The 15,767-nt window shown below is 40.4% G+C and overlaps 1 protein-coding gene across 9 annotated transcripts in view; it reads right to left on the bottom strand.

Moving 5' to 3' along the window:
- The window catches only part of CALD1 (caldesmon 1), a 204,610-nt gene that overhangs the window by 5,242 nt on the left and 183,601 nt on the right, over positions 1-15,767 (bottom strand). For all 9 annotated transcript variants that reach the window (XM_044946883.1, XM_044946884.1, XM_025291551.2 and 6 more), the window contains 4 exons: positions 8,879-8,922; positions 8,677-8,755; positions 6,397-6,534; positions 5,828-5,923 (listed from right to left, as the gene is read on the bottom strand). In XM_044946883.1, the coding sequence (XP_044802818.1) occupies positions 5,828-5,923; positions 6,397-6,534; positions 8,677-8,755; positions 8,879-8,922 (357 nt within the window). The remainder of the gene's footprint in view (positions 1-5,827; positions 5,924-6,396; positions 6,535-8,676; positions 8,756-8,878; positions 8,923-15,767) is intronic.

Below are 15,767 nucleotides of genomic sequence, written 5' to 3'. Positions count from 1 at the left end.
AGAATACTGGAGTGGGAATCCCAGGGATGGGGGAGCCTGGTGGGCTTCTGTCTATGGGGTCGCACAGAGTCGGACATGACTGAAGCGACTTAGCAGCAGCAGCCTTTCCCTTCTCCAGGGGATCCTCCCAACCCAGAGATCGAACCCAGGTCTCCCGCAGTGCAGGCGGATTCTTTACCAGCTGAGCCACAAGAGAAGTCAACAATACTGGAGTGGGTAGCCAATCACTTCTCCAGGGGATCTTCCTGACCCAGGAACCGAACCAGGGTCTCGGTGGTTTTAATTTTTTATTATCCACCATGCAGGTGGATTCTTTATCTACTGAGCTATCAGGGAAGCCCAATTCTTTGGCATACGCCAATATAAAATAAAAAGTTTAAAAATTAAAAAATACCTACAATAAATAAATAATTTTCAGGGGGTTGGATAAGCACTTCATCCCTTGCCAATTAGCTTTCTTTTTGGCCTCACGGCCCCCAGCCCTTAAGACTAATGCTTATCAGCTGGACTTCCAATGGCCAACCCTGCATCTCTTTGCCTGAGGACTTCCTCTGGCTACAGGTGCCCACTTTGTCCACCCAGGGGGCAACCTGCATGTTCAGAGTCATCCCTAAGAGCAGTCTTCAATCACTCATCTATGAGATTTGGTGCGAGAATATTTCTTAGACTCGCTCACGCCTCAGGTAGGGTAACTAGAAGCATGTGTTTTGTGATGGCTTCTAGGCTTTTCCCAGTGGGGTTACGTTTAAAAGCTCACGTAGTGAGTTGCTTAATAAACATTCTTAACTGGCTGTTTTCTTTTTCCGCCTCACTTCCTATAGTGTTTCCTTCACGTCCCAAGTACACTACTTGCACAGGAACCACTATTTTAGGGCAGCCCAATCTAGGACATTTTTGTAATTACACTTTTCTCAGACTAAAATAATTTTATGTTTTCTGAGAAGCAAGTGGTAATTCAGAAGTGTATCAGGAGAAGCCAGCCCCTTGAAAGTAAACATTTACTACAAACTGTACCCATAAGAGAAACTGACAGGTTGATGACATATGCAAGAACCCGTGAAAATCTTGGGAAGAAAACACTAAAATACGATAACAGCTATATATCTTAGATTTTTTATTTACTACCTCATAATGAATTTGGCTTAGACAAGGATCCAAATTTCTGTTTCCATTTACTTTTCTTCTAACATTTGCTTATATTAGTCCTTGGCAAAGGCAGTTTCTGGAAAATAAATGTGTTTTACTGAAATAGTAATGTTTGTTTTGGCAAACCCTTTTCTCATTAGAAGGCAAAGCTAACAGCAATTGCATTTATCCATGGACACCAGTCTAAGCGGACATATGTTTTTTCATAGATAACTATTGAGATTGTAACGCTGAAGATGCACTGGTTAAATAGTATCATGTGAAGCAGTTCAGATTTACCTTATCTTATTATTAATAAATTTCTGGATTTTCACTGTAATGTGGATTCCTGATATTCTGTTAGAGAGTTACACCTATTTAACTTGGAACCAGTAAGCAACAAATCAGGTTGTTTTTGAAGAATTCCACTGTATATTTCCATGTAGGCAGAAGCTGCCAAATTGTCTGGAAGACTGTTTAAAAAATTTGGAGACTATAATCAGGAACATGCTAATGGTAGCTCTGGAAAGTGGCTATTACTACTTTATTTATTTGATTTAAATAAGACAAATACTTTTTTTTTTCTAATGTGAATACTCTTCTACTGAGGAAAATGAATTGTATCTCCCTTAAATCCTGCCTATGAATCTTTTGAGGTCACTTAAAGAGTTTAGAGAGTCCATTTAAAGAAAATATTAACATCCAAGTAGCAAACTGGCATTTTAAATCAAATGGGAAATATAAATGAAATTACCTGACTGGCCTACTACATTTTAGAGAAAGACCCACTCCAGAAGAACAGGGAGAAATGAAGGCAGGAAAGCAGACTTCCAGTCAACCAGAGATCAAAGAATGAAGAAGAGAATTCAGCTGAGAAGGACAAAGTTGGTATTTTTTTTAAACAAAAAGAAAGATAAATTAGCATTTTAATTGCTGTATATAACATGTAGTTTAGACACAAAGAACAGACAAACCAGGTACAACAGACATATTCAGAATTTTACACAGTGACACTGAAGTCCTGTAAATTCTACCCACAAATAGCAATAGATGTCCCAGTAAAGAATCAGGTATAGATCAGTGTTTAAATAAGTTACTAATTTTTAGAAACCCCAAGTAATATTGATTTGACAAGCTTCTGAGCACTTTTAATTACATGAAGATTAATTCATAGCTAGTAGCAGAGGATGGTTTTTATCTTAGGTGAAGTTTAGAACTGAACACGAATCTCTTTTCCTTCTTCTTGAGGTTTTACTGGGTGAGCGCTATTTTGGTGAGAAAATTTCTCTCTGATTTTTCCTTAATGGCCACGTGCCACACATCTGCAAACACAACCCTGGCTTTCCCCTCCACACACATATGCCAAGGAATAGAAACCAAGGGCTAAGAATAAATCGCTTATGGCCCCGAATTAGAAGCGTGGCTTTGGGAGCCTCCTCTCTACTGTTGTCCTTAGGTAATCTTCTGACATCCTGAGCTCAGCATCAGCCTGACCAGAATCCCCAGGCTGTCAAACTCACATGTCTGTCATGAAGAGACAGGTTAGAAACACAAAAGCCGGAAGTGGCTGGTGGAAGAAAATTTTCAATTTTGAAAAAGAGGGAATCGACAAATTAAAGAGTGCATACCTCCACACCTCAAAAATGTGTTTGAATTACAATTTTAAAAGGGAAAATAAAGCACGATGGCCTGGTCTACACAGATCTTAGCTGCAGGCCACCAGAGTGAAATCCCCTGGATAAGACCTAGACAACAGCCTTTCTTGACCTGACTTTCTAAGCCGCCTTCCTGGATTTAACCTTTTGTCTGATAAGTTTCATGTACTCATATCTACAGGACCCTTCCAGCTCTTTCCAGTAGTTTGGACATTTTCATTTCCTTTCTGTTGGATCCTTATTGTCTGTGGTTCACAATCCTGCCTTGTTGAACTCCAAGTTATTTCTTTTCCTGAATGACATGTTGCTGGTCTACTATTCTTGGAATGTGCACAAAGCTCAAAAGTTGCTTATTAAGAATACTCAAGCTGGCCTTTTATCTATAACATCAATTATGTATCATTATCTTTCAACCTGGCCTTTATCGAGGAAGCCACACTAGTCTACAAAATCCAATGGGACATGGGGAAAAAGAGATCATTCTGATGTATACTAATTGCCACATTCTTCTTTCCTTTTCTACTCTAGACAGTAGTATAGCAGTTGCCAACCTTTTTGGCATGAGGGACCAGTTTCAAGGAAGACAATTTTTCCATGGACCAGGGGTAGGGGAGAATGGTTTTAAGATGATTCAAGTGTGGTACATTTATTGTGTACTTTATTTCTATTATTATATTATATTGTGAAATACAATGAAATAATTATACAATTCAGCAAAATGCAGAATCAGGCAGTATTGCAAGTGATGGAAAACAGCTGTAAATAAAGATGAAACTTCACTTGCTCTCCTGCCAGTCACCTCCTGCTGTGTGTGACTCAGTTCCTAACAGGCCACAGACCACTACTGGTCTGTAGTCTGGGGGTTGGGGACCTCTGCCCTAGTAGACAGTCTAGCAAATTACTTATTAAATATTAGATAAAGCAGGCAATGATTTTGTAATTTCCCTGTAATGCCTGTTTTTCCTGCCATTTTTAGGAGGTCATCAATAATTCCCAGAAAATGGGGATTTTTGTGGAAACCTGGACTCAGCTATACCTATTGTAATACTAACTGAATTGAATCTTTTTAATGCTCCCATTAGGATGAAATAGATGATAGGCTTATCAGTTAAAGTGTTGATAAAAGAGTATGGGTCAGGTCCTTGACCAAATATATGAGTATAATCTGGGACTGAAATGAAACAAGGTTGTATATACATGTAAAAAACTGACCACCTCCTTTAGCAATGTGCCGTATTCATCCAAGAAGAAAGAAGAAAAACATACACCTCTTTCTTCTTATCTTGCTATCCTGAGAAGTCTTAAATGGGTCCACAAACTTGCTGAACTTGTATTATATGCAATGTTTTAGGTGGCTTTCAAAGGGGTCCATAATTTCAATAAGGTTGATAAACACTGGTCTGGAACCATACAACTTTATATAAACTGCCGTTAAAAAATAATTTCCATTCTTTATATCACCTTGGGTGCTGCGGAAACTTGAGGCACTAAAGATCACATACCTTGAGGGTATCATCCCTTGCCTTGTGTGTGCTAAGTCACTTCAGTCATGTCTGACTCTTTTTGACCCTGTGGACTGTAGCCTGCAAGATTCCTGTCCATGGGATTTCCAGGCAAGAATACTGGAGTGGGTTGCCATGCCTCCTTCAGGGAATCTTCCCGACCCAGGGATTGAACCTGTGTCTCTTAAGTCTCCTACATGGGTAGGCAGGTTCTTCACCACTAGCACCACCCAGAAAGCCCTACTATCTCCTTTTATAGGCCTCCTTTCGTATATCTGAGGGCTTCCCTGATGGCCCAGAGGGCAAAGAAATCTGCCAGCAATGCAGGAGACACAGGAGATATGGGTTCGATCCCTGAGTCAGGAATATCCTCTGGAGGAGGAAATGGCAACCTACTCCAGTATTCTTGCCAGAAAAATCCCATGGACAGAGTAGTCTCAGGGGCTATAGTCCACAGTCACAAAGAATCTATATCTATTGGGAGCGGGAAAAAGATTTCTTTTCAATATATTAACTTTCCAGTTGTAAACTAGGTTCACATTAGTTTTATATCTCTGTGAGGCCTTTAGGTAAAGAATCTCAGGCTGAATATTAATTGATTATAAGGAATTGTACCCAAGAAGAGTATGGAAACATTTCCATTTTTTGTTTTTTCAGTTGGAAAGGTGATAAACTCTAGTGACTTTGGAGATTAAACATGGAGCCAATGGGTGCAATTAAATGCTCAATGGTGCAGAGACCTAGGGTTTGGGAAGCTTTTCTTCTGCCTCTGGAATGGGGTGGTTGTGACAGCAGTCTTTTGCTACCTTGGGCACCAACAAAGCTATAAAAGCCAACTGAACAGAGAAAGCTCACCAGTGTGCAGGAGGAAACTTCATAAGGCTTTTGATTATAATGATAAATGCAAGGCAACTACCATATACATTCAATGAAAAGGTTAAGAGAATATTTTTAGTAAGAAAGCCATGCTTAATAAGAAGATTTTACATTTCCAAAAATAACATTCATAACCAGTTTTTATAGTTTCTAGTCTTACTGTTGTTTTGTTTTTAATGGCTTTTCTTTGGAGGTGTTGACAAGGAAATTACAGCAATTATTTCAACAACTACCTAATCACTGTATTTTTGTGTTAAGTTACAGAAATTAGGCAAATTAGAAAATGTGAGTTCAATAGCCAGCATAACATTCTAAGTCTAGGTGTGCTCTTGACAGAGAAATGGCCGAGATCATTTGACATTTTCAAATTCCTAGCTTAACTCATAGAATAGAAACTAAACACGCAGATAGTTAAGAGGCTAAATCTGAACTGCCTCTGCGTTCCGGGAGGAGAGGTGGTGAGAGTTCCGTTTTACCTTCTGGGTAAATGACAGTGCAGCTGCTCGGGACTGCTCTCTCTCATCTGAGCCCCTCCTTGTTTGTTACTCAGCAGTCGCAGCCAAGAACAGGGGCCCTGTTTTCCCCAGACAAAACCCCCAACAGCCTGTTTTCTTCTGTTGCTGGAAGCTGAGCTATCAAAGACATTCAGAAAAACCTGGAGCTACTTACAGAGGGCTTGGGAGCAGGTGACTTGCTTCCCTCAGGCGTTTTGGTTAGCCATTCATTGATGCGGCTGGAGACCCCCACCTTCAAGCCGGCGGTTTCCTGTAAAGGTCAAGCATCCAATGTTAAAGGGGAAAAAAAAAAACTACCTGGAAATTCAAAGCAACCTCAAAATACTATTCAGTATTATTTCATACAGCACCAATCAATTGCTGATCATTATATGGACTATTTTAAGGAAAATGAACCTTGAACTTGATATTGAAAGCGTATGATATCTGGTTTTCTTCCCCCTGCACTTCCCCTCCCCTGCCAATCCCAAGGTTAGTGATGAACTCCGGGCATTGTATTTAGAGGCCTCTGGCCAGGGCATAGTATACAACCTCAGGAACACACTCTTTCTGAGCTTGCTTTTGTGGTCATTGCAAAAGAAAGTAAGAATTATACTTTCTTCACTGCTTTTGTAATTAACTATGTAATTCCTAAAAAAATAAAGAAAAGGAAAAAAAAAGGCGGGGGTGGGTGGGTGGCGGGGATCCAACCTCCAGAATGAAAAGACAGCAACCCTTGCTCACCTTGTTTGGTGTGCCCGAAGCAGTGGGGGATGAGAACACATTTCCTTTCTCCCACATGCTCTTGATGTTGCGGACACCTTCGGCAGGAACAGGAAGGTCTGAGGCTGCTGGCTTTGTAGGTTTTGCAGCTTTTGTTCCCTGAAGTATGTGAATTATTTTTAGGATTGGCGCTGATAAGTTTGTTCTCATAAAACTATAGTGAGCCTGTCTGCCTCAACGTTATCACTCAACAATTTCATTGGGTAAACACCTTCACCAAAAATGACTCATAATTTCCATACATTTTGATAACATCTCTATTTCCAAATAAACCATTATATCTACTTCAGAGGATCTTTTCAAATTGAAATATGCTTTTCATTAGCATCTCCCCCCGCCACTTATTGTTATAGTGATATGCTACTTCATTTCTTCAACAGACACCTCTTGAGCGCCTGCTGTGTGCCAGGCACTGTGCTGGGCTCTGGGGACATGGTGGCACTCAAGAGAGTGTGCTCCGTAAGCCCCACTGGACTGACATTAGTAGGACAGATGGTAACTAGTTGTTCAGTATTATTTCACGTTGCAATAAGTGCTATGAAAGATGAGTGTGGAGCTGAAAGCATGCCAAGAGACCACACAACAGGACAGTGGTACTTAGTTTAGGGGGCTTCCCAGGTGGCTCAAGTGGTAAAGAATCCACCCGCACTGCAGGAGATGCAGGAGACATGGGTTTGATCCCAGGGTTGGTAAGATCCCCTGGAGGAGGGCACAGCACCCCACTCCTGTATTCTTGCCAGAAAAATCCCATGAACAGGGGAGTCTGGCAGGCTACAGTCCAAAGGGTTGGAAAGAGTCAGACAAGACCGTGCAACTGAGCACGCACTTAGTTAAGGGGGGCAAAAGTAGGCCACTTTGAGGACGAGACATTTAAACCCAGATCTGATGGAAGACTTCAAAGAGGTTGGTGAAGGAAAGCACAAATACCGTTTCATGCAGAGCTAACAGTATATGCCAAGGACCAAAGACAGGGATATGCCAAAACATCGAGAAAGACTGAGAGACCACTGCATAGAGAATGTACCGGAAGGAGGAATGAACAGGTGTAAAAAAGAAAGATGTGCATCCAAGATACTTTTCCAGCAGTAGTGATGCACATACCCTAAATCATGCAGTTTCTCTCCTGGTCCTGCTTTGGGGCCTGTGGCATGTGTCATCAAGGTGGGCAGCCAGGGTGAGTGGCCCCACTGCTGGACTATGTAAAGGCTGAAGCCATAGTCTTGGCTTCATTAACCCTGTTAGAGTTATGACCAATTCAACCACAGAAAAAAACTATTTGCAATTTGTCTTATTTGTCTTATATTTTAGTGGCCATTTAATCTTCTGAAAATCTCCTCGTGAATGTTAGGACTTGATTATTCACTTGATAAACCATCCAGAACACTTTCTTATTCCCTCACATCATTTGTTACAAACTATTTTACAGGCATCTCCACTCTGCAGTACAAAGGACAGGATCTAATCAAATCGAACTGATCCAGTTACATCAGAGCAGACAACTGAAACTAAAGTCTACACAAAGGAGAAAAAAAAAATCAGTATTGCATCCTGATCAATGACACCCTACCCTCTTAGTGCTTTGGTACTTGGAAATATACATTATTTCCAAATAGAGTAGAACTCCTAGGTCAACTGGCGGTGGGGAAAGAAAGCTGGATTAGACAGAGGCATAAAACTATATATATCCTTCAAATATAAAACAATCAATTTGAATTTGACTATTAAATTCCAGCTGGTTATCATCCTTATATTAATTTATACTACTAATTTATTTGATAATAAAATTTCTTATAGACAAAGAAGGACTAATCATGGTTGTAAAGGACCTGTTTAAACTATATATGGGAACACCTTTTATAAGGAATTAAGAATATTGAAGATATACTTGTGAACATATAAATAATACAGTTAAGTAACAAATTCATTAAAAAAAATTACACCTTCATTAAAGAACACTCAGGTGGAAAGTAGTAAATAAAAATTTATTTAAAACTTTTCTATAATTTATCTTTACTATTGCTTTCTCTATAACTAGTTCAAAATAATAAAGCATCATTAACATTCTAACACTACTGGACTTGATTATTGTCCTAAGTGTTTCTCTGATTGTTTATACAATCAGAGTCGATTTCTGTTTGACCATAACACTGAGGCTACAGTCTGTGGGTTCGCAGAGAGTCAGACACGACGCAGTGACGAACAGTTTCACTTCAGTTTCCTAACATCGAGGACATCTCTCACCTCAATTGCGCTGGTGTATTGCTCCAGTCTGCTGTCAATCTTGGAGACTACTGCTGCTTGATGAGTTGATTTGACACCACTGTTAAGTAAATAAACACACACAGACAGGCATAAAAATATGAGAGAATTTTCCCATTCGAAATGGTTCCCATCCCATCCCATCGAATGGTTGATGATTCTCAATTCAACAATCAATATTTACCTTTTCTGCACAGACTTATTCAAAAATTCTGCTCGCTCTTCTATCTAGGAATAGGAAAAAAAATAAAACCAGTTAATATTTTCAGCTTATAAAGAGGGTTTCTCAGTCCATACTATTATTTTTCCTGAACCCGGGGAATAAAAGCACCAAAGAGTGTCAAAGAGTAAGAGGGTGCTGTGCACAGCACCTCTGCTAGGGAGGAAAATGACACATTAGGTATTTGATAATGAGGTTTGTGATACTGGGAGATGAAGGTAGGATTGGCAGAAGACAGAGAAATATGAAGTTCTGGAAACAAAGACTAGATAGAATGGAATAAAAATGCCTCTGAAAAAACATAAATCAATGGCAAAACAATCACATTTCAAGACTTAACTTTTTTTGCTTTTGCTTTCTGACATACTTTAAATTTTTTTCATTTTTTATTGAGGTATAAATGATATAACATTAGTTTTAGGTATACAGCATAATGATTTGATATTTGTATATATAAGAATGATAACCAGGAACTGTGATCTGTTCACTTACTGCTTAGCCTGGTTTCCTAATTTTGATAGCTATTACTGAACTTAATTTGCCCTGAATGTAGAAGACCGATGTGGGGCTGAGTGAAACTGGAGCACAGCTCACCAGGAATGGCTGAGGCTTCTCATGAAAACCCTAGTAGTCCAAGTGGGAAATAAGGAAATAAGCCCAGAGAAACTCCTATGAGTATACTGATGGATAGTTTGCCAAGTCGTGTCCGACTCTGTGCGACCCCATGGACTGCAGCCTACCAGGCTTCTCCATCCATGGGATTTTCTGGGCAACAGTACTGGAGTGGGGTGCCATTGCCTTCTCTGATGGATAGTTTAGTATTTTTTAATACATTTTTTTTAAAGCTAGAAATTTTTGCTACAACTAAAGCTGCTAAATCAAGCATTGTATTTTACTAAAACTGCATCACTCAAATCCAAATGTTCTTCATAAGCCAGCAAATATTTGTTGACTCCTTATGATACCCAACTCCAGGCTAGAAATAGCCTTTGCCATGCATCCTCTGTCATCAGCAAATAGTAACACCTTTGCATATGACTGCATGTGCAAAGCACACAGGTCCATTTTCTGTCCTGTTCAGGAATCTACTAGATTATAGTTACTGTAGAATCGTGCATATCAACAACCTCAAATAAGCAGATGATACGACTCTAATGGAAGAAAGCAAACAGGAACTAAAGAGCCTCTTGATGAGGTTGAAAGAGGAGAGTGAAAAAACTGGCTTAAAACTCAACGTTCAAAAAACTAAGATCATGGCATCTGGCCCCATTACTTCATGGCAAATAGATGGGGAAAATGTAGAAACAGTGACAGATTTTATTTTCTTGGGCTCCAAAATCACTGTGGATGGTGAACTACAGCCATGAAATTAAAAGATGCTTGCTCCTTGAAAGGAAAGCTATGACAAACCTAGACAGTATATTAAAAAGTGAAGACATCACTTTGCTCACAAAGGTCCATATAGTCAAAGCTATGATGTTGAAGCTGAAACTCCAATACTTTGGCCATCTGATGCGAAGAGCTGACTCATTTGAAAAATACCCTGATGCTGGGAAAGATTGAGGGCAGGAGGAGAAGGGGATGACAGAGGATGAGATGGTTGAATGGCATGACCAACTCAATGGAGTTGGTGATGGACAGGGAGGCCTGGCGTGCTGTGGTTCAAGGGGTCGCAAAGAGTCGGACACGACTGAGCAACTGAACTGAACTGAACTGATGGTTTTTCCAGTAGTTATGTAGAGATGTGAGCATTGGCCAATAGAAAAAGCTGAGTACCAAAGAATTCATGCTTTCAAATTGTGGTGCTGGAGAAGACTCTTGAGAGTCCTTTGGACAGCAAGGAGGTCAAACCACTCAATCCTAAAGGAAATCAACCCTGAATATTCATTGGAAGGACTGCTGAAGCTGAAGCTCCAATACTTTGTCTACTTGATGCAAAGAGCTGACTCACTGGAAAAGACCTTGATGGTGGGAAAGACTGAGGGCAGGAGGAGAAGAGGCGACAGAGGATGTGATGGTTGGACAGTATCACCAATTCAATGGACATGAGTTTGAGCAAACTCCGGGAGACACTGAAGGACAGGGAAGCCTGGCGTGCTGCAGTCCACGGGGTCACAAAGAACTGGACACGACTTAGCAACTGAACAACAACAACAAGAATACTGGAGCAGCTGACCTTCGCCTACAATCTTCGAAATGTCAATGGCTTTTTCTAGACTGTTGGCCTAGGACTCACAGATTATTAATAAATAACCTTAAGCTTTTTGGAAAACATGCTTCGCTCCTAATATCAGTTGAACAATACTTTTATAGATGTTAGTGAGGGCACTTCATCCTTTCCAGCGATTTCTTACAAAGATAAAATCTAACTCATTAATATTAAACTTTATGCAAATATGTGCTATTGGTATCCCCGAGTTTATGAGGTGTAAAGGGTTTAAAACCCTTATTTTTCTGATTTTAACATGAATTTAGAAGTGCAATTTTGGAGGAAAAGTTCCCAGCTAAACTTTTTCTGAATGAGATAAAATACATTAGAACCACATAATGTACTGGCACTTGCAATATTATTCACTCATCTATCCATCCAACCTTTATCCCTGACAACCTGTCTGTCAAACAACCAACAAACCAATAAATTATATGTGAGCACCGCTTACTCCTTGGAAGGAAAGTTATGACCAACCTAGATAGCATATTCAAAAGCAGAGACATTACTTTGCCAACAAAGGTCCGTCTAGTCAAGGCTATGGTTTTTCCAGTGGTCATGTGTGGATGTGAGAGTTGGACTGTGAAGAAAGCTGAGCACTGAAGAATTGATGCTTTTGAACTGTGGTGTTGGAGAAGACTCTTGAGAGTCCCTTGGACTGCAAGGAGATCCAACCAGTCCATTCTGAAGGAGATCAGCCCTGGGTGTTCTTTGGAAGGAATGATGCTAAAGCTGAAACTCCAGTACTTTGGCCACCTCATGCAAAGAGCTGACTCATTGGAAAAGACCCTGATGCTGGGAGGGATTGGGGGCAGGAGGAGAAGGGGACGACAGAGGAGATGGCTGGATGGCATCACAGACTCGATGGACGTGAGTTTGAGTGAACTCCGGGAGATGGTGATGGACAGGGAGGCCTGGTGTGCTGCGGTTCATGGGGTCACAAAGAGTCAGACATGACTGAGTGACTGAATTGAACTGAACTGAACCTATTATATAAAATTAAACACCAATGGTGTATAAGATAGGGCTCCAATTCTGTACGGAGTCAGTAGGGGAGACTAGCAGAACACATAGATGAAAATTTTAAAATTCAGTGGTAGATAAACAGCAAAGTCCTACTGTAAAGCACAGGGAACTACATCCAGTCTCCTGGGACAAACCATAATGGAAAATAATATTAAAAAAGAATGTATATATGTGTAAAACTGAGTCACTGTGTTATACAAAAGAGACTGGCACAACATTGCAAATCAACTGTACTTCAAAAAAATAAAAATTTAGAAATTATTAAAAACCTAAACAGTAGGTGAAGGTGAAGTCGCTCAGTCATGTCCGACTCTCTGCGACCCCGTGGACAGTAGCCTACCAGGCTTCTCCGTCCATGGGATTCTCAAGGCAAGAATACTGGAGTAGTTTACCATTTCCTTCTCCAGGGGATCTTCCCGACCCAGGGATCGAACCCAGGTCTCCCGCACTGGAGGCAGACGCTTTAACCTAGTAGGTACCATATTAAAGATTAAAAAATGGGAGAGTTGGAGAAAGTTTTTCAGATGTTCTAGTATTTGAGCTGATTTTTATAGTTTATAGTTTACACGGCTTTATAAATGAGTTCATGAAAGTGAGGGTGGGGAGTGTGTGTGTTGGAGGGGAGAGGACATTTGTAGTAGAGCAGACACATACACAAAGATTTGGGGAACCAAGAAGCAAGCAGAGCAGTGGGACTGAAGAATGGAGAACTGCTAGCATCTTTGTAGCACCTCTGGCATCGTTCTGACCTGGGGATCATCTTGTTAATGTTGGCAGTCACATTTATTCACATTATGGCTCTTAGACTCCAACATCTCCTTCTGTATCTACAGTATTCTATACAGCTTGATCTCATCATGACATTTTGTCAGGACTTACTGATGCATTTTTGCTGGCAAATGTCTGCACTTAGTGACTCTGGGTAATGTAACAATTTCTACTAAATTTGTAAATTACTTGTTCTGTGTAAGGAGTTTAAAGAGAGAAACTGGTTCTTCTATAAACCAAGAGGTGGCAGTGTGGTCCTAATAAAACAGGGGAAAAGCACACACATTTCGGCAAACTGGTGCTCTCCTTAACTCCACACTCCTTCCACCACGAGTATGTGAAAATAATAATAATAAAAACAAAATTATAAATTTAATTTACTTAAAACTTATTCTTTGTATGTCTTAGGTAAGAAAGCTCATTCACTGCCAGCATAATTTAACTATGAGAAACCAGGTTCTGAGCTTCTCAGACGAGGAACGTAAGCCATGAGAAATCAACAAAATACACCAGTGGATAATATCGTGTGGTCAGATATCAAATGTTTCTCCTCCCGCTGGCATTCGACAATGTTAGCTTGTGACCATTTATAAAAGCTGCAGAGCCAAAAGTGTCAACAGTTGCAGGAATTTCAATTGTAGGACATGAAATGTTTCAGGTTTAAAAATAAAATAAAATTAAAAAAAAAAGAAATTATAAAACAAGAGCCACAGCAAGTTCTTCAAGGCACATACTATGGAGAAAAACACTAGATTGCCTACTCTTGAAAGCACGTCTCTGTTACACAGAAATTGAAAATTTCTTTTTTAAATGTCAATTTTGATGGCTCACACATGCCTCTCTACTAGAATGCTGTTGTTCAGTTGCTCAGTCGTGTCTGACTCTTTGCAACTGCAACTTGCCAGGCTTTTCTGTCCTTCTCTACCAGAATAAGTAGATAAATGGCTTTGTGGGAACTCTGGAGTCTGGTTGATGGAAACACTAGAGAAGCTAAGTTGGGAACCCTGGTAGAGAGATGTTTGAAGAAAGAGGATGGGTTGCAATTTCTTTTGAAAAACAAAGTAGAAATTAGAAGTCTCGATAACTACAACTTTTCTCACGTTCCCACACACAGTTCAAGGAAAGCTTAGGTCAGGTGGCAATTGAAGGAAGGTTGAAAGAGAGAGGACACTTCTTTTTTTTGATTTTCGATGTGCCAGGAAGAAATGGACCCAGACAGAGGGGGACCTAGTGGCTGTGCAGAGATGGTCTAAAGTGAGCAGGGTTTGCATCTTTCTGCTCTTTCTCCTTCAGCTGCTGCTGCTGCTGCTAAGTCACTTCAGTTGTGTTCAACTCTGTGTGACCCCATAGACGGCAGCCCACCAGGCACCCCCATCCCTGGGATTCTCCAGGCAAGAACATTGGAGTGGGTTGCCATTTCCTTCTCCAATGCATGAAAGTGAAAAGTGAAAGTGAAGTCGCTCAGTCGTGTCCGACTTTTAGCGACCCCATGAACTGCAGCCTTCCAGGCTCCTCCGTCCATGGGATTTTCCAGGCAAGAGTACTGGAGTGGGGTGCCATTGCATTCTCCGTTCTCCTTCAGCAGGGGTATGCAAATGGAGTTTTGCCTGTGTTCTCCATCCACCCATAAACTAAGAACATTTTACATTGTTAAATGGTTTGGAAAAGGTCAAAAGAATATTTTGTAACATAGGAAGACTTTATGAAATTCAAATTTCAGATCCATAAATGAAGCTCACTTACTCCACATGGCCTCTCTCTCCTCCTTCTGCTCCACTCAGAGACCTCACTGAGCTGGTAGTCTGCACTTGGTTACCCTTGTAATTCTTGAGTTTTCCTGAGGCGGTCAACGATATGAGTGCCCTATGGACAGCGACCTTGCTTTGTGCTTCCCTCCTTTATAGTTCATTGCATATATTAGATTTGTTATAAATATCAAATAAGAAAATTCCTCCTGAAGCAGCCCTTGAGATGAGATTGAAGTATAAGGAGCTTATTTGGGAGGGGTTAGAACCATGGTAGACTGGGACCCAGACCATCCTAAAGACTAAAGGAAATGTTTTAGGAATAAAACATACTGGTTTCCATGTGAAACAGGTAATAAGTGTAAGTGTAAATCACTGACTTTTGATCAAAATGTACACACACTGATAGACATACACACACACACATACATTAACCAGCTACAGCCTGGCTATGATTCTATACTGCCTTTACCTGTTGTCAGGGCTTTGTAACCTAGCTAGGATGACAGAAAATGAAAACTGCTCAAAGTTCCAATCTCTAAAGATTCATTCGTCCATGTATTTATTCAATAAGCCCTTACTCACTACATCAGTGAGTCTCTTCACTGTGCCAGGGACTCAAAACATGCTAACTGTATAAGCAAAAATACATATTTGAGTCTACGCTCTTGTCCCTCCATCTCAACCAGCCCATCATCGCCCTGACTCAGCTCCTTCCTGCTCATTCTCTCAGCAGCACTTCTGTCTTCCTTTATTAGGAGCTATGCCCACTGAAGGGAGTAGTCAGACCAAACTCATCCTGGCAAGGGAGCCTATCTGAGTCACATTTCATCTCCTTTGCTGATGACAGCTTTGAAATTTGACCTGTGCCATCCCCAGCTGTCCTGCTCTTAATAATGACAAAGAAAAATAATGAAATTAGCATGAAAAAGCAGCTTAAACCTTTAAAATATATTTGCCTATTTTATAGTTTCAATGTTTCTGCTTTTAATTGCTCAAAGTAATAAGGCACACTGAGAGCGTGGGTCAGTAAAATCCAGAGGTAATCACCAGAGGTCATTTTAATCAAAGATCTAATAAACAAAAGACACAAACTCCTCCACTT

The sequence above is a fragment of the Bubalus bubalis genome, chromosome 8 (genome assembly GCF_019923935.1).
Source record: "Bubalus bubalis isolate 160015118507 breed Murrah chromosome 8, NDDB_SH_1, whole genome shotgun sequence".
NCBI classification, from domain to species: Eukaryota; Metazoa; Chordata; class Mammalia; order Artiodactyla; family Bovidae; genus Bubalus; species Bubalus bubalis.
The sequence above is the reverse complement of the archived record's forward strand: the minus strand, read 5'-3'. Positions and strand labels throughout refer to the sequence as shown.